This window comes from Genypterus blacodes, unplaced genomic scaffold (assembly GCF_046128005.1).
Source record: "Genypterus blacodes isolate CSIRO-AG114 ecotype Tasmania unplaced genomic scaffold, CSIRO-AGI_Gbla_v1 ptg000131l_1, whole genome shotgun sequence".
Classification (NCBI taxonomy): domain Eukaryota; kingdom Metazoa; phylum Chordata; class Actinopteri; order Ophidiiformes; family Ophidiidae; genus Genypterus; species Genypterus blacodes.
The window spans coordinates 1,338,820-1,366,336 of NW_027466933.1; the positions used below are offsets into that span (position 1 = coordinate 1,338,820).

The following is a 27,517-nucleotide window of genomic DNA, read 5'->3' on the forward strand; positions in this document are numbered from 1 at the left end:
ATGGAAATGACCCCAGCTAAGGTAGAATTAGCGTGACCCACGTCGAGGTTCTCCTGGGGGTCACTCTTCATTACCCAGCTACAACCAGGAAGGTGCACCAACACACAGTCATCTTTGATTTATGGTCATTTGAAATTAATTTTGATGGAAAGGTCTGATGACTTCATCCGTCAGACTCCGCTCCGGCTAAGTTGTGAAAAAGGTCAGCGGTTCTGCGTCTGAGTGGCTTTGTGTGTTTGTGACGTTGCGGCCCATTTGGTAACGTTCGCACTCAGCAAAGAGCAGTGCTACAGTGGAACGTCCTCACTGTGACCTCAGGCAGTTTCAATGAGGAGGTTTGCTGTGCTAGATTTGTTTTTCACTTTAGCCAACAGGGAAAAATACGACTTTTACACCGTCCTTGTATTTTTGGTTCTACTGAGCTCAATCTGACAGTCAGTATCACATATAATGAGTGGTAGTTGTTTCCATAGCAGCCTGGTCCAGAGCAGAGCAGACCTTCAGCGTTGTCGGGTCTTCCGCTTTCACATGTGGGCTGTGAAGCTCCACTATTTTGACTAGGAGGGACTTTCTGTGGGCAAGGACTGTAATTACCCTTCCTGTTCCCTTCAACATCGTTTTTTCGCGATCATATACTGTATATTGTAGACTGCTCAGGCCAATCAGAGCAGACCTGCAAATGTGCTGTTTTCACTCTGTGAGCACAGCAGGGCCACAACATTGAGAGGAGGAGTGGGTCAATGTGTTTTTTTCATTTAGGCACAGGCATACATTTCCAAATAGATGTTTGAATAAAAACAATAACATCGAAATCTGAAAAGTGCAATTGGGGACAACAAGAAATAAATATGAAAATGTTGTTATTGTTATCCATCACCTTAAACTCTGAGACTCTGTGAGCAGAGTTTCAACTTTGAGAGAGAGAGAGAGAGAGTGAGAGAGTGAGAGAGAGAGACAGAGACACAAAGACGCTGTGTCGCTCTTGGTGTGGCTGTCATGAAATATTCAGTATGTTTGCTCAGTGTGTGCATTCAGTTTAGGAATAAGAAAAGCTTGTATTTTTCAGCAGCAGACCATTGATCTGGGCTGGATCATTAGTTGTGTGGTTGAATTGAATGACTCATCTTCACAGAGTGTTGCTGAGTATCGATTGTTCTCTGGATGGGCTCCTCGCAGGGTGCACCTTCTAATGCATCTGCTTATCTCTCCCTCTACCATTTAAAGAGAACGTATAGGGATGGAATGGACATTTCATGCGTATCGTTGTTTTCTTCTCATGTGTGTTCATCTGTAGCTGTTGGTAACATTGTGATATTTAGGTTTGTGTGACGCCGTCGTTTCCGCGCTGCATGTCGACGTGCGTATATCGATGCAGGGATAGGATTCCTCTCCGTCTCACACAGATAATTCCGCTTTGGCCTGCTATCTGGCTGCTTTGACATGAGCAGTAAATAACAGTGAGGAAGACCATAAATCACAGCGACTCTCTCTCTCTATCGCTTCACCAGCCTCACATCCAGATTGATCACGCTGGAGCCTTTGAGCTCCACCTATGAGTCTTGTCCCACTGACATAAATTATGTAGAATTATGGGAAATAGGCACAACAGAGGCATTGTGGGACCTGAATAACTCCGCTATTGATGATGTGTGTTAGCGTAGAATCTTTTAAAACGCTTATGTAGGTTGTCATCTATTCAAACTGTAAATTTGTGAGTTGATGCGGTGTAAAAATCACAACACGCTCCAATCTACAGTGAGAGCGAAGGAGTGTGAAGTCATCTCCTCAGTTCTGCCCTGGACAGATGGGAAGAGGAGGCCACAACATAAAGCCTGTAAACAACAAACGGGCTCTCCGATGAGTTATTGACACTTTTTAAGGCTTTGTTTACTGTAATACACTGTTAAAGCTGGATAACAAATTTTATAGCTGCAAATTTTTTTTTGCAGATTTCTCAGTGTTTTTGTTGTTTGTGCCACAATTTTGTAAGACTTTATTTTTTGTAGTACAAAGTACAAAATCAATCATTTATGTTAGATAGTTTAACTTGTTTGCCTCTTTTAGTAATAACTATATTTTGAAACTTTGTAATGTTAAACTGGCAGATGAGCATCAAATGAAAGCCAGAATCACCGACATTAAAAGTGCAAAAGGTTAAATTACATGGAAATACCATTTGTAGATAAAATAGTGTGTTACGTTGTGATGTTTTCACTCATTTGTTCGGTACATTAGTCAGTTCGGAGGTAAAGTTACCAGCGTTTCTCTGTGTTGTGGGTTCAGGCGTGCAGGTGGTGTTAACACTGTTGGTTTAAAGCAGCACTGTGCTTGCGTCCTTCAGCGAGAGATTCTGGGTCCCTGTGGACAAGGAGGCGAGCAACCAGCGATCAATAAAATATCACATCAGATCAAGTTTCATGATGTGATGTTCAGATGCTGCAGCTTTCTGCATGTTGCCAAGGTCCTCTCAGCGTCTCCCTCACTTAGGAAGCCGTCGAGCAGAACCACAGCCAGATACTAGCAGACATATATGGACACGCACACTCTCACACACACACACACAGCTGGTGAGTTAAATGGCTGTGACAAGTTAGTATTTACCTTACCTTGCCCCTGTGCCCATTTCACTTTTTTAAGACTCTACTTTTCTCATTATAATCGACTTCACGGGGGGCCCGGTGTGCTCACTGAGTCAGAAAATCGTGTTTGGGTCCACAGACAGCAAACTCGTCCCTACTGTGTGCAGCCCTGGTCTGGACTTGTAACAGCTGCAGGCTTCTTCAAACACTGACACTTCATCTCCCGTTGGCAAACCCCCACATGCGGCCCTGAAAGACTTTTTATTACATTTTAATTCACTTTTCATTACTCCATTAACAAATTGACTTTCCTCCTCCACCAGCAGAGTGCAGCACGCAGATATCAGGCCATGGTGACCTTTGATGTCAAGAGTTACTTTTTACACTTGGCGTTCCTTCTGCAATGCAACAGTCCAAGAATCATTGATTTATGACTTTTTTTTAAATCTATTGTATATTCCAAAGCCCTGGCCTCGTTTTATCTCATTATGTAATGAACATTTTCAGCCCTCAGCCTTAATTTAGATTTATGGCTTTTGTAGAGTAAAATGTAAACACTTCACCTCATACAATGCAGGTACTTATTTTGGCTCGTTTCGGCCTCCTTGGCTCAAGCTGTAATCACAATGTCCCCATAGGAGTCCACGTCCCATCGTTCCCATAATCAGCACTTAGGCTGGCTGCAAGCACTCTATGCTAATTCAATACCGGAGTTAATGACATCATTTGCAAAAATCTGCATATTTTATGGGGAGACGCCATGGAAAAAGCCAGGAGTGACAGAAAAGCTGATTCCCCGTGGTGTTTCTGAGGCGTCTCTCCTCATTCCTATAAGTGATTCCTGCTTCTCCTCTGTAATCATTATGACATTGGGAGCATATTTAATTTTGTTGCAAATTAATCAAGTGTAAACATCATTAGGTATTAATATAAACTGCTTTCATTTAAAGATGGAGTTTGGTATGCTCCACTAGATCAACTCATTGGTGCCCAACTGAATCCAAATAGGGATATTATGGGAAAATAAACTGTCAACCCAAAAGCTCTGTGGCTGTTTAATGTTTCATTTCCATATTGAAACATTTGCAGCGACAGTTTGAAAATGGATTTTTAAGCACAAACCTGATTGAATCTTCATGAAATCTCGTCTCATTTGTTACTAAACAGATCACAATCAAAATCTTATTTATTGTTCCATGACTCATTGTTTGGAAAATCACTCATACCTGCTTTGGAGGTGCCAGTGTTGAATGTGAGGTTATGATATTCATACGGTGAGTTTTTCCATTTTCAGTCTCAATATCTGCTTTCTGAATCAAGAATCAAACTTTGTTGTGAATGTTGCTGAGTTGGAAAAAAAAAGCTCAGTCAGAATGAGAACCATCAAAGAAGAAATATGCTGACACGGTAAAAAAACTTTTTTCCTTTTTCCTTCCAGGCTCAGTGCTTTAATATCATAAAGATCGGAGTTCCTGACATCCTGACAGGAACAAGCTTAAAGTTCTGGATCTTCAGTTTGTGTTTTGCAGTTGGAACAATGTTCAGCTCGTGTTCTGCACATGTCGCCTTTACAAACAGACTTTGCTCCTTCGCTCCCGTGTATGATTGCAAAGAAAAGAATACATATTTGGTGCTTCATTAAAGGGTTTGTAAGATGTTTTCCATGTGCTTTGCCTTTGAAGCAAAGTACTACTGAGAGGATTTATCCTGGCAGCCAGCATCCCCCCACCCCCACAACACACACACACACACACACACACACACACACACACACACACACACACACACACACACACACACACACACACTCACAGCACAGAGAACACAGCTTCTCTCAATCTTCATCATAGAGACTACTTCCTCAGAATACTGAGCAGAAGCGACGGGAGCTGCCCCTCAGCCTCACACAGACAATTATCCTCTGTCTCACGCACACACACACACACACACAATTAACCACACTTCCTCAAACTGCACACACCTACGCAGGGATTTCAGAGAACGCTCAACATCAGACGTGCCACCACAAACGCTCCCTTTCAGCAGGAAAAATGAAGCATCTGTCAACTCTTCAGGCCACCAGCAGCTGACATGAGTTCAGACTGATTTTAATAGAATTTGCAAACCGCATTTTGCATCTTTCTTCAGCAGACTCTGGCATTTGGCATTTGTGAGAGTTGTTTTGTTCCCTTCTGCTTTGCAACTGTCTGTGTGAAAACAGAGATCAAACAAGCCGATGTTCTAGAATCGCACAACTCCTGACAACTGTTTGAGAAAGCTTTTGTTCAGAAATGTTTAAAAGGATGAATTTACGGAAAGCCGTCTCTCTGCTGATGAGTATGAAGGCGTGACAAAGCTCTGTAGCTCCGTCAAACCATTCTACATCGCCGCCTTCAGCTTAAGATCTTTGAGGAGAGGAGCAAAGGACAAAAGACTTCATGGTCATCTTGGCCGTCTCTTCTGATGGTATATTCTCCTCCTACAGGCCTTTGTGATCTCTCGCCTTGACGATGTTGCCGTGTACACTCAAACCTCTTGAAATTATCCTGAACGTGCAAACATGTCTGATCTTCAACCAGCTGTGAGTGGCCTCCGTATCACGCCGCCTCTCATCTCTCTGCGCATGGTTCCATTCAAGTTCAAGTTCTCTGTAATCAGAACGGCTCCCACTTATCTCAACTGCCTCATTAGGGTCAGAACTCCTTCTTCCTTTGAACGTCGCTCGAGCGTGTGGCTGCTTGCTTTATGTGTTGCCTTGGCGGTGGAATTATTAACTCCAAACTTGTGATGCAATGTTTCGTCCTTGATCGCTTCCTCACTCGTCTGCCGCCTAGAGTTGAATGTTCGTCGGCTCCCACACAAACAAACTTGACCTGGATCGACGGGATGGTGATAAACGTTATCACACACGCAGTCCCGCAGATTCCGATCCGTAGAAACTCACGGTTGCCTCTTGGCTGTAAACCCACATGAGATCTTTGTTCCCCGCTTATCTCACTTCAAAGGAGCCTCCACTGTATCTTAATCCCCATCAAAGTCTGCTCACTCTGTTTGTGTCCAAGATTAGCCCCGAGTCTGAGCACCGAGCCGGGTCCTTTTGGCTTTTGGGCCACGTCACAGAAATGTATGTATAGTGGGAATATGGAGGTTGGGATTTGAGCAAGAACGTAGCGGAAACGTCTAAGAAAGCATTTATATATGTTCAATAAACTTGACATTTTGAACTTAGTTTCATCTCCGGATGCAAATACATTACATTGCAAGCATTTGGCAGACGCTTTTATCCAAAGCGACTTACATTACCACCCTTCGCAGAGGGGGGAGCAATTGAGGGTTCGGTGCCTTGCTCATGGGCACCTCGGCAGGGGCTCGAACCGGCAACGCTCCGGTTCTCAAGCGGAAGCTCTACCTACTGAGCTACTGCCTACTGCCTAGGGAAAATAGGGAAAAGTATGTGTCTGAGTGCATTTTCCTTTTCTTTGAAACCAATGAAACTCAATTCAATCTGAGAAATGTCAACAGTGACTCACGCTTCACACATTAAGACATTAGATCCAAATTTTTGTCGAATTCATGGCCAGAAAACATCCTCACTGCCTCTTGTTATTTTAGGTGTCGGGCTGAGTGAGCAGGAGGAAGGCCACACACACACACACACACACACACACGCACACACACACACACACACGCACACACACACACACACACACACACACACACACACACACACACACACACACACACACACACACACACACCAGCAGGACAAACGCTGGGTGCTGCGTGTTCAAACCATGACCTTTGAGTTACGCAACTGCCTGTCTGTCCTCCAGGGGTTAGACAGGCAGTTGACGTTGATCTCTGAGCGACTTGTGTGTGTGTGTGTGTGTGTGTGTGTGTGTGTGTGTGTGTGTGTGTGTCCAGGCCTCCAGTTGCTCGGCAAAATCCATTTTAAGTTAAGCGGCGAGTGTTTGGTGCAGAGTAAACAGCTCTGTGGAGTAAGGGTTGGGTCTCATCTTTGTCTGGGTTGGAGCCACTCCACTCCACTGAGCTCACCAGCCTTTGAGTCATATGCAAACGTTCCCCCTCCCTAATAACACAAACAGTCTGTGGAGAATGATGGAGGGTACAGATCGACAGTATATGAGTGGAGAAGAACAACAGCAAATGATACAAACAATAGATACAGTTAGGATCAAAGGTTGCAAGCAAAATGATGAACATTAATACAGAACTGTTTAGAGCGGTTGTTTAGAGGTCTTTAATTACAAGCAAACAATGCTTCAACTTCCGCTAAGATTATGTAAATGAAAGCAAATGAGTTTTGTGGAAAAGTTTCTGCATCAATAATGGAGACTTTGGTTGAAAGTTCACTCAAGTGAAGTCAATGCTGTCTGAACAAATCCAGAAATGAGAAACAAATGCACTGATACATTTGTGATGATGTTGATTGTTTTGTCTCAGGCACTTGACAGACGGCTTTATTCCCCACTCGGGTCCTGTCTCACTGCTCGCTGAAGCACACAGCATTGCGTCTAGTATCTATAAGAGAAGACGAAGATCAACTTATTTTGAATCTAATATTCTGCCTTGGTGTTTGTGTTGATGGAGGCGTAACCCTGAGGTGTCTGTTTCCCTGTCAGTGGCCTCAGTGAGTCTCTTGTGTTGGCCTCTCTGTATATACACTGCATATAGGCGGCAGAGGACAGAGTTCTTGGCAGTTGCCACGTTGATGCATCCAAGTAGATCAGAGTTGCTTCATTATTGTAATCTCTACACATAATGAGTCAGGATCCACCTCCAACAGGATAAATCTGCACAATGACAACCCAGCCAGAGCCAATAAAGACGTGTGTGTGTATTCGTGTGTGTGTCTGTGTGTGTATTGGATGAGACTCCACATAGAAGAGACTTTTGTAAACACTTCCTTGGCAGTATTGGGTTGCTTGGTAATAGCAGGGTGACTCACAGGGGGAAAGAACACAATGCAGTTTGCGATCAGGATGTCTCCCTCTAACACATGTGAGCGGTTTGAAGAGGAAGCCTGAGGGCACGTTCAGGCGCTGTGGAGGCACAAGACTGTGAGGGACAAAACACACCACAGAGGTCATAAATAACATAGATCTGCTAAATGGGACAGGGAACATCTCTCTTTCTCTCTCTGTCTCTCTCTTTCTCTGTCTGTCCCTCTCTCTCTCTCTCCCCCCCCTCTCTCTCTGTGTTTAGAATCTATGAGTATCCTGACTCTGTTGAAGCCTCTTTTTTTTGCTGAGTTCCATCCTCAGCTTAGATGAGATGATCTTGATAAGGGATCAAGATAACGTTCAGCTACAAAAACTCCTTTTCTCTGCTCCTCCCTCCGGGGACATTAAACTGCTGCCTTTAACTCCGTCCAAGACAAAACCCCAGCCGCCCAGGAGTTGCATCAGCTGGGCCCATTGTTACAGCGAGTTTTCCACCTCACTGGCTTGCCTCTCCAGATTCTATCAATAAGCAGGTGATGCTGGTGCAGCCCCATAAGTTCTGCATTGCAGAGGCAAAGTCTGAATGACTTAACACAGATTGTGGTGTAGGTATCTCCTCCTCTGTCCCCGAGACAGAAGCTCGACTGCTGACAGCTTGAAGGACGGCCGACACAATGACGTGCAGCTAATTCCTCCGCATGTTAATTCCTCTCTTTGCTATCTGACGGAAGGAAGATAATGACTGAACACATGCATGATTATTCCTGTTTTCCGAGCGCTCTTCCTGGAGGAGAAGTTCCCGTTTGGCTCGTACGATGATTAATTAATGAAGCTTATCTCTGAAGAAAAACAAAATATCCTTTCGCTGTGTGTTGCTGGCAGCCAGGATGATCTACATCAAAGCGCTTTTTGGCATTTATGTGAAAAACTATAAGCATAAAAGAATCCCTGAGCTGCGGCCCGGTGGACAGACGCCTATGACAAACCCAAGGGCACAAAGAGAGAGAGAGAGAGGGAGAGAGACAGAGAGATCCTGCTGGAGTCTTCTGCCAGAGAGCTTCATGTGGCCTCTCCATCATGTCAGCCTCTCATACATGCACAGGATGAGAAACGCTCTCAGGTGCTTATCACTCACACCTGTCACCGTGTCTGCATGGAGGCAGAAAGTGCTTTGGAATTATGACAGAAGACTGATTACTTTCTGTGATGTGCTCAAACCACCAGGCAAGAGAAAATACTGAATAAATAATGGAAAATGTGAATAAAACATCTACTTTAATTAGTATTTCTCCTTCCGACAGCACAATGAATGCCTTGACTGTGATTGTGAGAGGCGTGATTGCAATCAATATTCATGACGGCCGGCCGATCTTTACAAACTTTAAAATTTTAAAATCAGAGAACAAATGAGAAGTTGCAACATTTAAAGCTTTATAATGATTCCGCTGTTTTTACTGCCCAGAGCTGAATTTTGTTTCTATTGTTGCCAGGCAACAAATACCATCCCAGCAAGTATGCAGAGTCTCAAGCATTATCCCTTAGCAACCCATTTCAGCTTCGCTAAGTAAAAGCGGAGCCACAGAGGGCTTAGAAAGTGCATGCTGACCTGCAGTGGTGTAACTTTTCTGCATGGCTGTACAGGCGAGCGTGCGGGCGGCACAGGGGCCTCAGTGTGGACGGATCCTCATCAGCAGCACAATGCGCCCGCCGCACTGATCCCACCCCCCCACTGTCTCTATTTATATGCTAATCCAAGCCCCCAGCACGCCCACTAATTACCACCCATTCCCCGGTCAGCCTCTGGGTCCAGATTCACTCCGCCGACTAGCAGAAGTGTTCAAGACCCAGAGAGAGAGGGGGGGGGGGGGGGGGGGGGGTCATCTACTTTCCGTACATGTAGAGACCTCCACTGTGTCTCTTCTGTGGTTTGTTAGGAGTCGGAGCGTAAATCAAACCCAACCACACCAAACCACCTCAGAAATACAGTTACCAGCTTGTTTGTGGTTCAGCTGTTGGTCCATCTGCTTTTGTGAGTATTGGAAGATGGATGTTGACGTCTAACAGAAGGCGGTCCATCGTGTCTGGAAAGCCTAACAGGAATAAATAAGCCCGGGCCAAGTGCAGCCCGGACTGATGCTCACATTCAGCTGTTTGTCTTCTTAACTGGTGTGGAGGCTGGAGAAGATCCAACAGATAAGTCCGTCATGCTTAGCCAAAGTCACAGGGACGGGAATCAAATTTGGTTTTGGGCTCCCCAGCTGCCAGGATCTTGTCAGCAGGATGACGTGTTCCCAGAGCTCCTTCAACCGCACACCACTTCATCTGCAACACCAAAAACACGGCTCACAATTTGGCAGCGTGGAACCGAAAACCGAAACCGAAGACAACCAATTAACGTCATCGACATCGTGTACCTGAAGGAGTGACATGTACATCCGTCCACTAGGGGGCAGCGCAGAACAGAACTCACCATTTTGCACAATCTAAACATCATAATGTACTCACAGACTTGTGTGTACATGTTGGCAGTTGTCAGGTAATCGCGGCCACTTGTGATTCAGTGTGTGTCAAAAGCCTTAATGTCCCTTTTCCATATTTTCCGTCAGCACAAACACGCGGGCGAAACACTCAAGCTAATTTGTAATGCAACACACACCGAGCAACAGCCCGTTACTGGCACGCACACACACTCACACACTGCTGAGGAAAGATAAGCGGTGCCAGGCTGTGAGTGATGTAAGGATACAGCAGGTCTGTACACGGCTCCTTATAGACCCAGAGAGGCCCCAGACCACAGCTGACCACATGTTAGTGAACATCTGATGACTAGAAGCACCATCCAGTATGAGGCTTTTAGTGTGTGTGTGTGTGTGTAAGTGTGTTTGTGTGTCCTCCCCTGTGACGAATGTTTCATATGTGATAAGAGAGTCTTCTATAAATAACAACGTGATGTTTTGTGCGTGTGCGTGTGTGTGAGTAGTCTCTCTCTGGATGCTGTGGCTGGGTGCTTACATTCGTTGTTGTTTGATAGTGTAGACTTGACTATATAGGACACACACACACACCCACACACACACACACACACACACACACCTGCCTGAGGCTACACTACAGTAACGCGTTCTAGGAACAGACTGGTGTGATGCCGTGTTTAGCACATGTGCGAGCTGGCTGAGGTCTAAACTCACGTAACCCTGGGAAACAACAGCCCAGCTGCATCACCGGGCGATAGAGTGGCCCCTCTCTCTCTCTCTCTCTCTCTGTGTCTGCGTCTGTCTCTGTCTCTCTCTCTCTCCCTCTCCCTCTCTCTCTCTCCCTCTCTCCCCCCGACAGCTCCATGTCAGATTGCAGCCAGAGGAACACTAGATTGAGTTGTGGTGTTGGGGTGCTGTGGTGTGAACTCCTGGTTCCCCTGGGGGCCAAGAGGCGGCCGTGTGGAATAATCAATCACAGGATGGTTATTTGTGCGAGGATCGTGCCGCCACATTTTCTACTTGGCAAATACCGAGCGGAGAGAATTGTTTATTATTCTGCCGAAACCTCACAAGAACTCTTTCCCCTCTGACACACAATTTAGTCACAGAACGGTGGATTGAGCGGGAAGGTTGAAGTCCTTGGCGTGCTGAGCAGTCAAAGCTGTAACATTCAGGTAAACACACTTGTCTGCTTTGGTGGCAGAGTGTTGGAACTATTCCGTTTCAATTCTTATTCTGTCTCTCAGGCTTGATCAGATAGTTAACATGTCCACAATCAAAGCCAAACACATCCTCTGTGATCCCCGATGAGCCGTGTTTGGCTCTGATACCTGTCAACAAAGGTCCCCGCTTGGCTTTAAACCCCCCTGCGCTCCCTCCCCTGCCCCTCAGGCTTCCTGCATCCAATCCGTCTCCGGGAGCTTTACTCGATTCCCGGGGCATGTTTGACATTTGGAAGTAGTGTCATTGTTTTGGTATTGCTTTGACTACGATAAAAGCAACAGCGTTTTCACCGTCTGACTGCAGATACCCCTCAATAACACACACACACACACACACCCCCCCTGCAAAGGAGAACAAGGAGCATTAATGTTGTATTCCCTGTGATGGATTATCTTTATCTGCAGCCAGGTGGCAGTCAGTGTGTCTGCTCATGTTTGTGGAGTCTTTTTGCTCCTCTGTTAAGCAGCGAGAGCAATCAGGGGACGCTAAAGGGGCTGAACTGCACACAAGGCACCTATAGGAAGGGCTGGATGATGTCGATGGCTCACAGACTGAACGGTTTTGAGCGATGGCAGCGGTTCACACGGTTCGCCTCGCAGGGAAAGTCCAGTTTGGGGGGAAAACGTTGCTGGAAACTTGCTCACACGGCTCAAACTTCCCTAAAAGAAAAGAGCTTGAATCTAAATTGGTCTCTGCTTAAATTTAGGTTTGTACTTCTCCATGAATGATTGGTCAACCTGGTCCCACTGCAAAGATGACAGAGAATAGTGAGTAGAAGAGCTCATCTGCAAGAAACGGTTAAGGCGTCATTACTGCTCAGTGCCCCGTCAATCAAGCAGATGTGAAGGTACAGAAACTAAAACACGAGTAACGTAAAGTAACTCATGGGAGCACGTGGACGCGAGCGTGTTGGTGCTGTGGGGGAGAACGCTTGGCTGTGGCGGGATTGTTTACCCAACTGTTTCCTCTTCCAACTAACTTTGCTCGTGGGTGCGTGCAGGGAGGTACAGACAGCAAACAGAGAGGAAGAGGAAGAGGAAGAGGAAGGACTTAGTGTCGAGTCGAGTTCAATTTCAGTTGTCCCTAGTTTCTAGAACGCACAATAAGAGAGTTTTTTACGCAAAGACCTCGTGAGAAAGCAGCTGTGTGTAAACTCCTGACTCGTGTGTGTGTGCTGAAATGGTCTGGCTCACACTCCACCCCCTCTGCTTCCTCTACGAGTGGTACAGTCCATTTAAAAAGGTGCTTGTCATCTCTCAATGCTCTGTGTCCTTTCAACAGTCAGCTGCGGGAAGCACATTTCACAGGGGGGGGGAGTGCTGCTCTCTCCAACACACACACATACACACTCACTCACTCACACACGCTCTCTCTCTGTCTCTCTGTCATTCTGTTACTGAACCCTCTCTCTCTCTCCCTCCCTCTGTCTCTCTGTCATTCTGTTACTGAACTCTCTCTCTCTCTCTTTCTCTCTCTCTCTCTCCCGCCTGCACTCACACACAAACACACACACACACACAATCTCAGGCATGCTCGCACACTGACAGGCGAATACCACACACACATGCACTCACTCCCAACTCCTGAAGCGCGCGCTCCCTCCAGCAGATACAAATCCCCCCTGAGCCGGATGCCTCTCTTCTCTAAAGGAAAAGGACAAACTGCTTTGAGGATTTAACTTGGCTTTGTTGTCGCCACCCCCCTAAAAAAGGGGAGAAGGAAGGAGAGGAAAAGGAAAGAGGAGGGATTTTTGTTTCTAGGGGGGTGCGTCTTTCTCAGGGAATGGTCAACTTGACAGCATGACACCCTCTCTGGATTCCCCTCTCCTCCTCAGGCAAAAATCCTGAAAATGATGGACGACAACAAGCAGCTGGCCCAGCGCATCGACGGGGCCATTCAGTCGGCCAGCCAGGAGGTGACCAACCTGCGGTCAGAGCTGAGCGCCACCGGCCGCAGACTGGCCGAGCTGGGGGCGAGCGACGCCTCCGCCTGCACGCTCGAGACCCTCCAGCACAACCACAATGGTAAGGAGAGAGTGTGTGTGTGTGTGTGTGTGAGAGAGAGAGAGAGAGAGTGTGTGTGGCGCGTGTCAGGCTGCGTGCTGAGAGTATCAGCGTGGAGGAGATGATGAGCACGCTTGGACGGTGCTGCTGTACATATGTGGGTTGGTGTGTGTGTGTGTGTGTGTGTGTGTTACCGTTGCATGTTTGAATTGGGAAAAGAATCCATTCATGCCTGCGGCTGTGTGAAAAAGTGCATCTTTTAACTGTGAGCGAAGGAGTCAATGGGTTGAACAATGGACGTGAGGGGTTTCTGCTGGCCAGCGTCTCCACTCTGCTCACACACAAATCCCCTCTCATGTTGAATAATTAACCCCCTGAACCTTTAAGAGGGGGCAGAGCTGCACACTTTAGGGCAGAGTGGGTAAAGTTACAAGCTCTCTCTCTCTCTCGCTCTCTGTCTCTCTCTCTCTCTCTCTCTCTCTCTCTCTCTCTCTCTCTCTCCCTGCTGGCATTCTTTCTCCTGGGTCTGCTCTCCCTCACCCGGGCAATGGATCTGTGTGTCTCTCTCTCTCTCTGGGAGGGAGGGAGAGGGGCTGATTTTAGGGTTGCCGTGGGTTACTGTTACTGAGAGCTGTTTGAATGGCTGCCCAGGCTGTAGAATGCTATGTGTATATGTGTGTGTGTGTGTGTGTGTGTGTGTGTGTGTGTGAGTGTGTGTGTGTGTGTGTGTGTGTGTGTGTGCTGCAGCTGCTCCGTTTGTCCCTTTCCACCTTTTCTCAGACCCAGTTTGGACGTGCAGAGGAGGTCACAGGCACGTGGCTCTCCTCTGCGTCTCTATACTGCTGTAAAGGATATGTAGGTATGCGCTCGCCACGGGTTGCCACAGCTCATCAACTTCTGGCACACACACACACACACACACACACACACACACACACTCACACACACACATTTCCTCACGGTCTTTCTGTTTCCATAGCCGTCAGCTGGTACGCTGAGCGGTGCAGATAGGATTCGTTCCATCTCTGCGTTTGGCAACGTGCGTGGCTCACATACTTCCCAGATCAGGCTCAGTGAAAAGCATTGGGTGCCTCTCTCCTCTCTCTCTCTCTCTCTCTCTCTCTCTCTTTCTCTCTCTCTCTTGCTAACTTTCCTCCTGTGCGAGTTTCTTTTTCGGTGAGAAACATTGAATCGTTTTGTCCTCAGCTGACCTCTGGCCGCTGCTGGATCAGGCTCAGCTCGGCCGTGTGTCAGCATTATTTCCAGTGTGCCGCCCTGTCACTTTGTCCCTCTACTATTCCTCTCTGCCAGCGCCCCCGCGTGCCCCGCCGCATCCCCTTCAACCTGTGAACTCCCCCCCCCCTGCTTCCATCGCAGTGTGTGTGTGTGCGTGTGTGAGAGAGTGCTGAGCGTTGTTGATGTCGTAACCGTTTCCCCGCTGAGCCGAGATGTTGCCGATCCATTTTGGGAGTTGTAGTATTCCTCTGCAGCACATAATGGATTACGCTTTAACGTGACAGGAGATGAATTTTCTGACAGGTCCGTTGTTCTGAAATTACAGTTTCTGATTCGACGCCGCATCTCTGCATCTCCGCAGACGAGTTTACCAGACGTAATTGTTTAGAAATAGCAGTGCTGAGTGCTTGTGAGTGCCCGGCTTTAACACACTAAATGACACCCACGCGCCTTTTTGGATGCTACAGATTTCGGTCACTGATTCCCTCCTTTGTTGGGCCCATATGTCTGCCTCACTGTCATTGTGTCTCTGTCAGTGGGTCCCCATCACACCCACCTCTCGCTGTCTGTTTGCCGCCTCCCTTCCCTCCCCCTCGCTGTGCTTTACAAGCCTCGGGTGCATAATAGAAAAAGACTGGAGCTAGAGGGATTAGGTAATTTATCACCGCTGGATGTGTTGGCGAGGGGAGGGGAGAGTGTTACGGTGAGGGTCGGCTGTTTGCAGCGCAGGCCCGCAGTCTGTGAGTCCTGGGGGAGGGAGGCGGTGGGAGGGGGGAGATACCTGGGACCAGGCGAGCCACAGTAACTATCCCACCTTAATTGCATTTCTGCCGCCTGGGGCCTTGCATTTGCATGATGCATTCATGTGCTGCTGGAGTTATGAGTAAAGGGGGGGGTGTGTGTGTGTTGTGTATTGGTGCCTTTGTGAGAGTTTGTTCACATTGAGGCGCTCACAATCGCCTCATGCACACGCAGAGCAAGCGTCCAGCGTCTCCGTCCCTCTCTAAAGAGTCTCAGCACCTTGTCTCTCCCGGTTGTCGAGCGTCTCCCCGGACTTTAATGGAGCACATTTAGCTTTGTTGCAGAGCTGCAGGGCTGCTTATACAGAGAATTGCTGAGCAGCCAGAAAATTGGCCCAGAACTTCTGCCCGTGGCCCCGATTCGCGCTGTTCTCATTTTCTCTCTTTGTACGGGAGAGAATGTCACGTCGAACTCCACGCTGGAAATTGGTAGTTGAAAGGTGAATGAATCCAGGCAGGATGAGAAACTCATTCTCTCATATCAGTTAGTAGTAACCTATAGCCAGAGGTGCTTTCATAGCTTTCTTATATATATTTTACTTTTAAAATGCTTAATAAGGAGGATTTCTAATTATTCTCAGCCTGTGTGTTTGCATGGAAAAGCTTATCTCACCTCACTTCATGCAGGTATTTGCCTTGAATGTCTCTTCCCATCGCTGAGAGGTTTTAAAAAGGTGCAATGTAAACAAAAGAGACTTCCCATTTAAACTCAATTTAAACGGTTTTATTTGCTGACTTTTTTTGGGATGAAAGCAAGTTGCGAGCAGGTGTAGAGGAGTATGTCGTATGCTGATACAGCATGTCAACATGTTTCTCACACTGTGGTAACTAATCCTTTACAGGGACATATTATGTTAACATCATGGCTCCTTTGTGTGTGTTTGAGTTGAATAATGACACGACCACAAAGTATGAGGCCAACCAGGACGGACTGGGCTTTTTGAGACTTGTGTACCTGTTTTCACTCACTGTGCACTGCAGTGTGACAGCAAGGGTGTGCTGATTTTAGGATGGACCCATACAGACGTCACCTTACTCACCGGTCTGACATCATCCCCTGACATCACCGGGTAGCAAAAATTGTCAGTACAAAGTCACAAGAAAAATGTTGCCTTAAAGCTCCGGACCACCAGGACGCCCTGAGACTGAGGGGTTTCATAGATTCAGCCTCAGTATTTGATATTCCATACCTAATGTATTAAATTGCGTTTGTTACAAAAACTTTAAGGAACTTAAGTGTCAGCTCTTCCACTATCTTCTCTGAGAGTGGGAGGTGGTTGAAGCTGCTGACAGACAGATTAAAGCTCTCCCGGTGTTTAACCTGCTTGGTGCGCTGGGCTCCGGCTCTCTCCCCCGCTCTGCTGAATGTCACTGACTTCTCCAGCCTGAATAAAATATGCTGAATCTTTTGTTTGTGTGGGTTTTTGGATAAAACCTGGTGTTTTTTTCCCTGCACATGGTGATGATGATACTCCAACCACCACTCAGCAGGGAGGAGATTTATTTATTCAGCATGCAGAGGTTGTGTGAGAAGGTCGGCGCTGTTGCGTTTAATGACACACATTTGTGTAGTGGAGAGGAAGGAGTTTCTGACCTCAGCACGATTTGTCAAGCATTCATATCATTATTGACGACATCACCGCCCAGGCACAAACACTGTGTACTAAGCGTCGCTTCTACACGCTTTCTTCAGGGCGTCGGTGTAATCGTTTGTCTTTGAATGACAGTTTTATCCTCGCGCTAATTAAAAATACAAAATGTATTAGTCTTCATGAGAAGGTCTGTGCAGAGGATCAAGACTGAATTAGGCCAATTATATCATTTAACATGGAGCGTTTGCTGTCTCTATACATCACTAATGAGAGGACGAGCTCTGCATTCTAAAGTGGCGCCGAGGCAACTTTGAGATCTGTGTGTGTGTATAATTGTAATTCATGGAAAGCCTCTTTCGCCGTTGTGGTTATATATTAAAGAGGATTAAGAATATGGTGCTGCTGTTTGCTTTTAAAGTAGATGCTCCTTCAGGGGAGAAGAGAAGAGCAAATTATACACAATACACAACTTTAAATCGCAAACGTGCTACACATACTAAAGCTCTAATTGTGTTGCAAAGATTTTTGTAACAATGTGATATCAAAAACTCATCGACTGAATCAATCAAACGTTTAGTTTTCACGTCGCACTGATTCAGGAGTTCAGGTGCGTTTGTTTGTTTGTCTGAAAGCAACTTGTGTGTAACCACGACAACATTGTAGTTTTGAAAAGTTGTGAAACGTTTTTCTCCACCATCTGTTCAGCAAAACTCAGTGGCAATCTAGTCCATGATTACACATGATGTCACACACACACACGCACACACACACACATGCGTCTGCTCACTCAGTGGCTCGCATGGTTTCTGCCCATCTGGGAGATTAGATACCAAAACTTAAATCCCCAGTCGACACTTCAATCCTACTGCACCATGAAACTCAGAGATATGATGGCAACAGTCGAGATCAGAACTTAAGGACAACAACAATGAGGTCATCAAACAAATCCCTCTGAGCTCCAGCAGCTTCTCCTGTAAAGTGTGGGTCGTGTTTCTGGTCGTCACTGCTGACGTTGCGGGCACTGACATTACTGCTGCCGTGGTTACCGTATGACGGCGCAGCATTGTTTCCTCAGGTTGTACTCCCAACAATGCGAGTTATGCGTGGCAGCCATTGTGTGTGTGTGTGTGTGTGTGTGTATGTGTGTGAGTATTTAGATGACGAGAGACGAGCCGAATATTTCCCCCGCTGGCAGTACATGAAATGAAAAAGAGAAGAAGATGCATTCATGCAGTCATTAGTGTGAGCAGGTAGGAAACATCAACACGGCCCACTATCATGTCCTATTAAAGCTCTGCAACATAGTGAGCCGCATACTTTAACATTATGAATACTTCCTCCATGGTGCTTGGTCTCATTCTGAATTCCCTCCCTCTGTCTCTCAGATGTTTCACAGCTCCTCAGAGTAGCTTTATGGGACCACTTTACTTTCTTTGGGACACGGAGACAATGTAAGTGTCAGTGTAACAAATATGCATCAGTGTGTGTGAAGCCTGGAAGTTGATTTGTTAACTTGGTGCCTGTTCTAAGTAACGGTTGGAATCATATCATACGGGAAGATGCTTTTATACCGCAGCGATTTGAAAATGTCAACAGGCTTTCACGCCATGCCCCGCCCCCTTTTATTGGGCTAATTTATGCAAAGAGGTTAATTGAAATGAAATGTTTCCCCAGCATTGCTTCAAATGTCACTGCTTTCATATTGGGCAGATTTTAAGTGCTTTGATATTTATGTTACGTTACGCCGATGACTCTGAATATTTAACAACCGGCCTAGAAGGATTTAGAAAGTTATTACAGCTACAGTTTCAAGCAGTGGGTGGAAAACCATTTAGACCATTTAGATGTGTAGATTTGTCTCCATAACCTTCACTGTTGGACATTCACGACACCCAAGCCAAAGCCTGCAGTAGTTCTCAAGTCCACGTAATCCACATTCCACCAGCGGTACGTTTCTATAGGCAGTATATTGGGCGACTCCATCATCCTGTCACCTTCCTAAATGGAAAAGTTGGGAACCCCCGACTTATATTGGTTTACAATATCATAACATATCTGAGAAACGATCTGAACTGTACTCGGGGTGATATCCTCACATTTCATTGGTGCCAGCTTTGTCACCGCATGTCCACATCACTGGATCTCTGCCTCCGCTCTTTGCTGTGTGTGCAGAAGTAATCCATCCTCCGTTTGTTTTCTCATATCGTGAAGCTGCGCTCTCTTGTCAGAAAGCCCCTCAAAGTCACTCAGGGCTGGAATGTGCTGGGCTAAATGACAGGTTTCTCCCAGGACTGCGGAGACCTGCTGTCTCTCAGATTTGTGTCCGGACAACCCTGACATCCTGCAACATGCTATTAACTTGGTGCCCTTTCTCCCTCTCTCTCCCTCTTTGGCTGATTTGATGAAGAGCGATGGGTGCGATGCCGCTGTCAGTCACAGGGGGAGTTGGCGCAGGAATGTCAGCTGCTTGATTGAAAAACAGGAACAAAGTGAGAGGAGAGACACGAAACGGCCTCAAAAGAACTGCACTGAATTCCCCCCAAGCTGTGAAAATAGCACCAAAGCTCATTAGCTTCTTCCCCGTTGATGGAGACGACTTTGAATCCTTTTCTGTCTCCTCGCAATGAGAAACTTAATGACTTGTGTGGAGTGAGATGATAGTCCTCTTCAGGTTTCATGTTTATGACAAGTTTTATGGGTATTTATTTGACAGTTTACCCACCAGATGGTTGCTCATCAAGCAGCCTTCAAAAGTGCAGCCGAAAACGGAAACAACACATCGCCCGCCGGCAGATTTAGCACCTCTGCACTAACTTTCCTGATGAATCTGATGTTTGGAAGAAATTAGCAGCCCGTACAAGTCGTGTATGAAATGGAACGACCCGTGTTCAGATAATTAATGTGGCTAAAACCTGAACATGTGGCTGCCAGCGGTAATTACTTTTGGGTAATGTGCATTAATGATGAATGACGTTAGTCTGTTAGCATTTGCTTAAAGGTCATTCATTTACATGGGCGTGCAATCATTTTCTGAGCCGGGGGATCTTGTAAATTAGCTTGCTTACTATGAAATATGTGTGTAATATATGGGATAGTACTGCGTGATCGTCAACATCACCTTCGCAAAGGTCTGATAGTCGTTCTGATGGTTTCTTGAGAACGTGCTTGCTGTTGTTAGGGTTCATGATGTCCACAAAGCAAAATTACTGCAAAAGCGTTGTCATGCAGGACTGATATACATTTCTATGGCATCCCCTCCATCTCTCCCTCTTCCTCTTCTTACACTTAAAGGCTAAATCAGGTGTGTTTAGCCAGGCAGGGAAGCATGCAGCACGGTGGAGCTTCAGGAGTCGTTGAGCAGCGGCCCCTCGAGTCTATCATCAGCTACCAACCGGCCTTCACATTCTTGCCGTGCCTTAGTTTGACATTTTAACCCTGGGTATTAATTAACTCAGCCCACTCTGCACACACAACACAAGCCCAATGTTTTCACACGGCCTGATAAGACGTTTTAACGAAGCTTTTCTGTTGCGTTTTGTGCAGGTCAGGTCTTTGGTGTGTGTTTTGATGTTTTGGCTTGGTCATGGTGTGAATTAATGAGTTTGAGCAGCTCTCAGGGATGTAAATTTATGTTGCCCTCTGTCCTTCAGCCTGCCTCTCCTGAAAACCGATACCAACGGCGCTCTCACGCACGGCGGCAGATGGCTCAACCCGACTGCTTGGTAATCGGTGACATTGCACATATTCAGGCGCCGTGAATTGCAAATGTTGAGACGCGGCGTGTCGCGAAGAACTGTGCGAAGAGAGAGAAAGAGTGGGAGAGGAAGAGAGAGAGAGAAAGAGGGAGAGAGAGAGAGCAGTGGTGAAGGGAGATTGGAATGCAGAGAGCGCTGCCACCTTGTTAAGCAAATGTCACTTTTCCCACAGAAGGAGGATGTTGAATACGGTGCTGCTGCGTGAAGGTGACAGGCCAGGGGAACGGAACACACGACATGTGGAGGGGCAGCCGTGAACAATGATTAAAACTCTCATTAATTTGATGAAAAGCATCATTAGTGGCTGACGGTTGATGGTGGGCATCTCTGTGTTTAAACCACAGCAGCTAAGATGCTCCATTATTCTCTGGATGGCCTCCATTCTGCACGTTTGCCACAGGGTTGAGCTCAAACGCATTAAAACCAACGCGTCATTCACTACTGTGCTGTTGCCAGTGATCATAAAGGAAAGAAAATGGGGGATCAGTTGGAGGAAGAGGAGGAGGAGGAGGAGGGGGAGGGGGAGGAGGAGGAGGAGGAGGAGGGGGAGGGCGTTTCTGAAGGCATCTCAAAGGTTTCATCAGCAATTATTTAGATTGAGGCGCAGTCAGACCCTCCGCTGTGGCAGCAGTAATGGCGGTGTGATGTCTCCTCTGTTCCTTTCTCCTCTCTGGCGGTGGAGGATGGAAACGATGGGAGTTGTTGCTTTTCTCTGCCGTCTGTTCCGTGTCTGCAGGAGGCGCCGTGCTCGACACGTGTTTGACAAAGAGCTGCGTCGCAGTGCAGCGACAGGGAGCTGGTCTAGGTCATCCCTTCATTTTGTGTCATCGCTCTTACAATATCCGGTCCAATATGAGGCTGCCTGTTGCCAATAGTAATTAAAGGCTTATTATTAATGTTATTTTTCATTCTGGTGCTGTATTTTATGGTAGGAAATGATCAGAACCACACACAATAAACCGCCTCATGTTACTGCGCTTCAAATGGGATTATCAGACCCAGGCAGGCTGCTAATATTGGATGGTAGTTGTGTGTGTAACCTAAGATGTGAAGGGTATTTTGGGGGCAGGTTCAGGCCAAAGGAATGGCCGCATACTTGTGCAGAGCCGTCGCCTTGCCGCGCAGAATTCACAGATGTATGAAGCGGCCGTGGATCAGGTTCCCCCTCGCTCACGTCCCTCTGCAACCGTTTAGGAGCTGACAAATAGAGCGAGATCTCGGATCAGTGGTTCTGTAAAGCCTCCGCTCGGGCGTCAGTCGGCCTCCAGCTGCCCACCAGGACCGGTCAAGGGAGTTGTGACGGCGTTGCAAACTTTCCGACAGAAATTGCCTGGAAATTACAATGGGGAAGGTCATAGGTCGTGATCAATGGGAGTCGAAGCACGGCTGAAGCACGGACGGAGCTGTATGGGGTGTTCAACTCTCCTATTCACCAACCGGCTTTTCAAACTTGACATTCTGCTTGGAACGCTGCCATGACATCACCTCGCTGACCCTGCTGCATCCAGATACAAAGATAAAATTGTCTGATGAAGAGATGCGCCTGCCAGAGATGGCAGCAGCAGCGCCGTGATTCAGCCCACAGCCGACCTTTACACACAGACCTGTCTCCGACTCCTTCCTCTGTTGATTATACGCTTTAGAATACATTTGCCTTGGTTGTGTTGATTGGTGCCAGGCAGTAGTTTCTCCTCTGTACCAAAGGTCCAGGTTTAGGTGACATCCTGGCTTTCACCTTCATTCTGCTCAGGCTACTGGCTCAAACAAAACGTGCCACAGTCAACATGGCGAGGTTGCAAGGCCCCAAACACATTCTATTGCAGGCTGGAAACACAGAGGAAGAGGCAGCGGTGACAGAGTGATCGCTCTGTTTGCTCTGAAGGAGACGAAATGTTCTGCTGCTATCTCGCCCTGCGATCCTGCCTTGTTAATGCTCATTTCCCAAAGATAAATAAAGGCTAAAGTGTGGACGTGGCACAGATGCAATCACAATATTCCTCTGTCATAGCCTTTGTCTTCTCTTTTTCCTATTCTTATTGTGTCCCATCTGTTTCTGCTCTAATTATCATATCAGCAATCAGCAAAGCCATAAACAATACTGTCTGTGTGTTTGTTATAGTTAGTGGTGCCTGGCCGCTGAGCCGAGCGCTCATCCAGTCCGCTCTTGTCCATCCGTCAGCACGCTGACTGTCGGGCCAGCTGGTGCCGGCTTGCTTGGAGAGGCAGATTGGACGAGTCTGGGTGGTGGGACGGTGGCAGGTGTGCACCGCAATCAGGTTCCTTAATGCCCACTGGCACAGACGGGGCCCCCCGTCTCAGAGCCTCATCGCGGGACGGGTGGGGGGGAGTGTTGGAGGAGAGAGGCGGGCATCTTGAGCCGGGCTGATGCCAACCCCGACAAATTGGATGAAGCTTCCAGTGGACAGGGAGGGCAGTGCCAGTGTGAGGCTGACATATGAAGAGGGTTGGCCTGGGAGTGGGGGAGGGGCAGAGAGGGCGGGAGGGGCAGGGGGAAGACGGCGGCGAGCAGATGTGTGTGTCATCGTAACCCTGGTACCGTGCTGACAGAATAGGAGGCATTAGTTACGTTCTTAGACAAAAACAGACGGATACACACATCCAAAGAGTATCAAACGATGGCTGTGTGTGTGTGTGTGTGTGTGTGTATGTGTGTGTGTGTGTGTGTGTGTGTCTGTCTGTGTGTGTGTGTGTGTGTGTGTGTGTGTGTGTGTGTGTGTGTGTGTGTGTGTGTGTGTGTGTGTGCGTGTGTGAGTGTGTGAGTCACTGCCCCTCGGTAACAAGGCTGAAAATACTGCCTATGGCGCCATATTCACAAGTACACAATGTCTGTCTGGGGGATATTCTTCATCCTCCACCTCATTAGTTTTTCCACGTGTCATAAACCTCATTTTTTGCTTTTCCGCTCCCATTACGTGGCGTGAAAAATGACTTTGAAGTCGTATTTTATCTGCTGAGGCATTTGTGCTTTGAAAGAACGCTCAGAGACTTGCAGTGTCAGGTGAGCTGCAGTGTTCTCTCCAGCAGAAGAAGTCAGCATGCAGCAGTCCGCACCGGAGCTGACGGCTGAACAATGTTACCTGGAGCCGGTAAACGTGAGATCCTAGCCGTTGTTATGGAGGAGAGCTGTAGCGAAGGACACTTCTGTTTGTTGTGCTATGAAAGAGAGCTGCGGTGCATCTCTTCACCTCAGAATGAAGCCATTTAAAGCTCTGAGTCTGAAGCTTTGTCATAATCGATCTTGTTTTGGCATACATCTGGACTTTAACTGGCACAAACACAAGGATTGAGTTGTTGTCGGCACGGCAACCACGCGGTGGCATCACTTACAGGTGGTAAGCTGATGCCAACATGGCGGGTCAGGAGTGCTTTTGTAGGATTCTGCTTCATTACTTCTTCACCCGCCCGCCGTGTAAACATTGCTCACTTAAACTTAACCAAACCAATTACAAATAGCTCACAGTTGGTTTCCGCCGACAAAATCACAAATCAAACATTCCTCCTGAGCTTCAGAAACAAACCTCCTGGTGCCGTCTCAGCTTCCTCTCTAGGCTCCTCAAAGCCCACGATCTGCTCGTTCAGACACAGCCCAGGTCTCAGTGGCTTTGTTGGCAGACGCAGATCTGCCTTGTCATTGTCTTTTCTTTCGGCTATGCACCAAAGCTAACTTATGCAGCACCATAGTAGATGTTACGCCGACGAGCTGCTTTCTCTCTTCTTTGGTAATTTGACTTCTATTGATTTGCTGTTGCGTGGGTGAGAGCGGCACAAGACCGAGCCGACCTGTAAGACTCAGCGTTAGCTCAGGGTCGATGCATCTGAAGGCATTTATTTGACTCTCGTTTAGCCCGTGTGACCCTCAACCTTAGACCCTTTGTTGCTCTGGCGAAGTCAGTGAAAGTCTTCAGCGTGTCACCGTGCCGGTTTAAGGGCCATTGAATTGCCAGGAAACTAGGCAGATGTCTGATCAATAGCCAAGAGAAAAGCAACAGAGGAGCTCCACAACCCAGAATGTCACCGGATGATTTATAACTTCAACAAAGTCCTTCACCGGCTCCTTCTGACAGATCAGCAGCAGCGACAACAACAAATCCCCACGTTTTTGGAGCGATTCAGAAACAATGCCACTGTTGAATCTGATAAAAGAGGACAATATTTAAAGATTAGAGAGACGAGTTTAGATGGGCGGAAACAGCGTGGTGACAGTTTTTTAATGACCCAACTCCTGCAGGCACTGAGTGATGAGATCTGGGCCTCCTCATCCACAGAAGAAGAGGAGAAGGAGTTCACTAGTCTGTTTCTCTGCCCTTCCTCCAAATACTTATTCCAAAACTTGACTGTTTGTTTGGTTTGGTGAGTGTGGGGGAGAAGCTTGCGTCCTCAGAGTAACACAAACGTGACCTCATGTACACGCTCCAATTTGAACTTTGAATGTGATTAGAACTCTCAAGTATGTAGGTTGGCGAGGGTTGAATGAATAGAGCGACCCGAGCGTTGCTTCACTGTGAGCTGATATCGCAGAGCTGCACAGTTTTGGCTCACAGTCGTAGCTTTGTAAACAAACCCCCACATTGTTGCACTTCCTGCTCAGACATGGAGGAAGGTGCTACGAGCAAACCGACAACACCAACACGTTTCCTAGCTACTGTGCTCTCCAGCTAGGGAAAAGTGTTATTTTGCAGACTCACGTGTGAAGTTTAGTGCAAACTAAACGTGTTAGAGACGCGTTGATGTTGCAGTTCCTTTGGTTACGGGTCAAGAGGTCCGAAATGGAAATAAGGACTTAATGCCCTTTTAAAAATCAGGCTGTGGAAATGCGGGGAACTCTTTAAACTGTTGTTGTGGCCTACTTGTATTTTCCGAGGAGTTTCTTATCTGAGACTCAAGAATGGGACAGGTACCGCCAGCTCCTCCGTCGGCCTAGAAGTCGTGGAAGTGCGACGCTTCATCTCTGGAGAGCAAAGAGGCGTTGTCTCTTATCTCCCATCCTAAACAAGGAGGGTTCAGCCGGAGTTCAAACAGAAGTGAAGAGGCAGCGAGCGAGCGAGCGAGCGAGCGAGCGAAACACGTCCCGCTCTCTTCCGTGTCAGCTTCTGCGCACCTTCAGGGTCTTCTTCCTCTGGAGAGGGAAGTTTTTGGTCTGACAGCTGGCAGGTTGCAGATATGCAGGGAGACACCTTGCTTCCTTTCAGCTGGCTTAAAACAGACAGGGAGGGTTTGTCATCTTTCAGGGGGATAGCAAGAGGAATCTTTGAGTCAACCTCTGGGGATCACGTTAGCTTTCAGACAGGGAGATTGTGACGCGTTGTCATATGATCCAGCCCGCAAAGGCAGTTTGAATAGAAAGAAGTACTTAAAGATGCAAACGTATGTCTGCTGGGTTTGTCTTTGGGAAGGACAGAGAACATTTACTCATCTCCCTACATCACAGAAAGCAGATTCAGAGAAGATGGAGGCTCCTTTGTTGCATGATTCACCTCCTTGAATATATGTGTGTGTGTGTGTGTGTGTTTGCAGCCAGACACACACACCTAACATACACACAGTGTCTTGCTGGGTGATTGGCTTTGTGCAGAGAGTGATCCGTGCGTGCCGATGCTGTGCGGCCATTAATTGATGTGGCAGGCCGGGTGGACAGGATTGATTGGGGGTACAGCCCATAAAGCCCGACGCTACAGCTTGTCACTGTCAGTATCTATAAGGCCATTACCTTGAAACTACGTTGGCACCATCGCTCGATAGATTCATGGGGTAATGTGATGCCTATTAAAAAAAACTTTACTCCACAATAATCTATTGTGCTAATGTGCTGCTGCTGCCGTGCCAACTGGAACTCTAGTGTGCCAGTGAAGCACTCCTATGCATTTTAGACTCTAATCTCCCTCTGTGCAAATAGCTCCTCTCAGCCAGACGCTCTGAGTCTTCCAATGAAGAAGCCAAATATCATCTTTATATGTAAGACTTGCTTTTTATGATTGCAGGGCAAAATAGAAGACGGGAGGATATCGGCCAAACGGTGGAAAAATGAAGCAATACTTTGATTTTAATTTGAGTTGAGACAGGTTTAGAAGGTTCCTGGCATGTGAGAGCTTCTCCTATATGGGCCAACACGTGTGCTGTACATCCAGGTGATCCATCTTGTAGCTTCAAACACAGTGACCCTGTTGTTTGTGCTCAGATTGTCCTTGTGAGTCATTTTACCAATAAAAGCTGTAACTATTGCATCCCCTGCTCATAATACCTGTAAAGACCAAGTGCTGCTGCTGCTGTGACCAGAGAGCAGATTGGACCGTGTAGTGTCACACACACACACACACACAGACTATGTGCCTGTGCTATCTTTGCATCTTTTTCTTATTGTAAGAACATCCCAGCGATGGATGTGTTCCTGTATCTGGATCACAAAGCAATAAGCTCTTTATATTACATTATAAACCCTTCAGATTACCAGGCAACATCCAGGCTTTACTGTAACAACCCTGCGTCAGGCCCGTCACACCGCAAACCCTCAACCCCTGAACCTCACCACGCGTGATGCCATCAGTCCCCCCCGCTGTGTATCTCACTGGAGTGGATGGACGGATAGGCGGCACTGATAAAGTGGAGCACCTGGTAGATGATGATGCTCCGTTACTCTGAGCTCTCAGTTATTGCTCTGCTACTCTGGGAGTTTCTCCCCGGTTTACGCTCCTCACGCCGCTGACACAAGAGTGTCGTCGTTTCATCGATTGCAGGCTTGTTAGAATGGCAGCTGTTTGCTATAGACGGATGTATTTATAGGCAGAAATATTGTAAACAAAGGGGATGCATAAACGTTAAGGACACGTTCACCTGTTCTCCTGTTCTCCTGTAGCCGTGTGGTCCAGCCTGCT

The 27,517-nt window shown here is 47.2% G+C and overlaps 1 protein-coding gene across 3 annotated transcripts in view; it reads left to right on the forward strand.

Annotated features, from left to right (window-relative positions):
- The window catches only part of LOC143010832 (kazrin-like), a 111,444-nt gene that overhangs the window by 11,976 nt on the left and 71,951 nt on the right, over nucleotides 1-27,517 (forward strand). For all 3 annotated transcript variants that reach the window (XM_076163380.1, XM_076163379.1, XM_076163381.1), the window contains exon 2: nucleotides 13,076-13,265. In XM_076163380.1, the coding sequence (XP_076019495.1) occupies nucleotides 13,076-13,265 (190 nt within the window). The remainder of the gene's footprint in view (nucleotides 1-13,075; nucleotides 13,266-27,517) is intronic.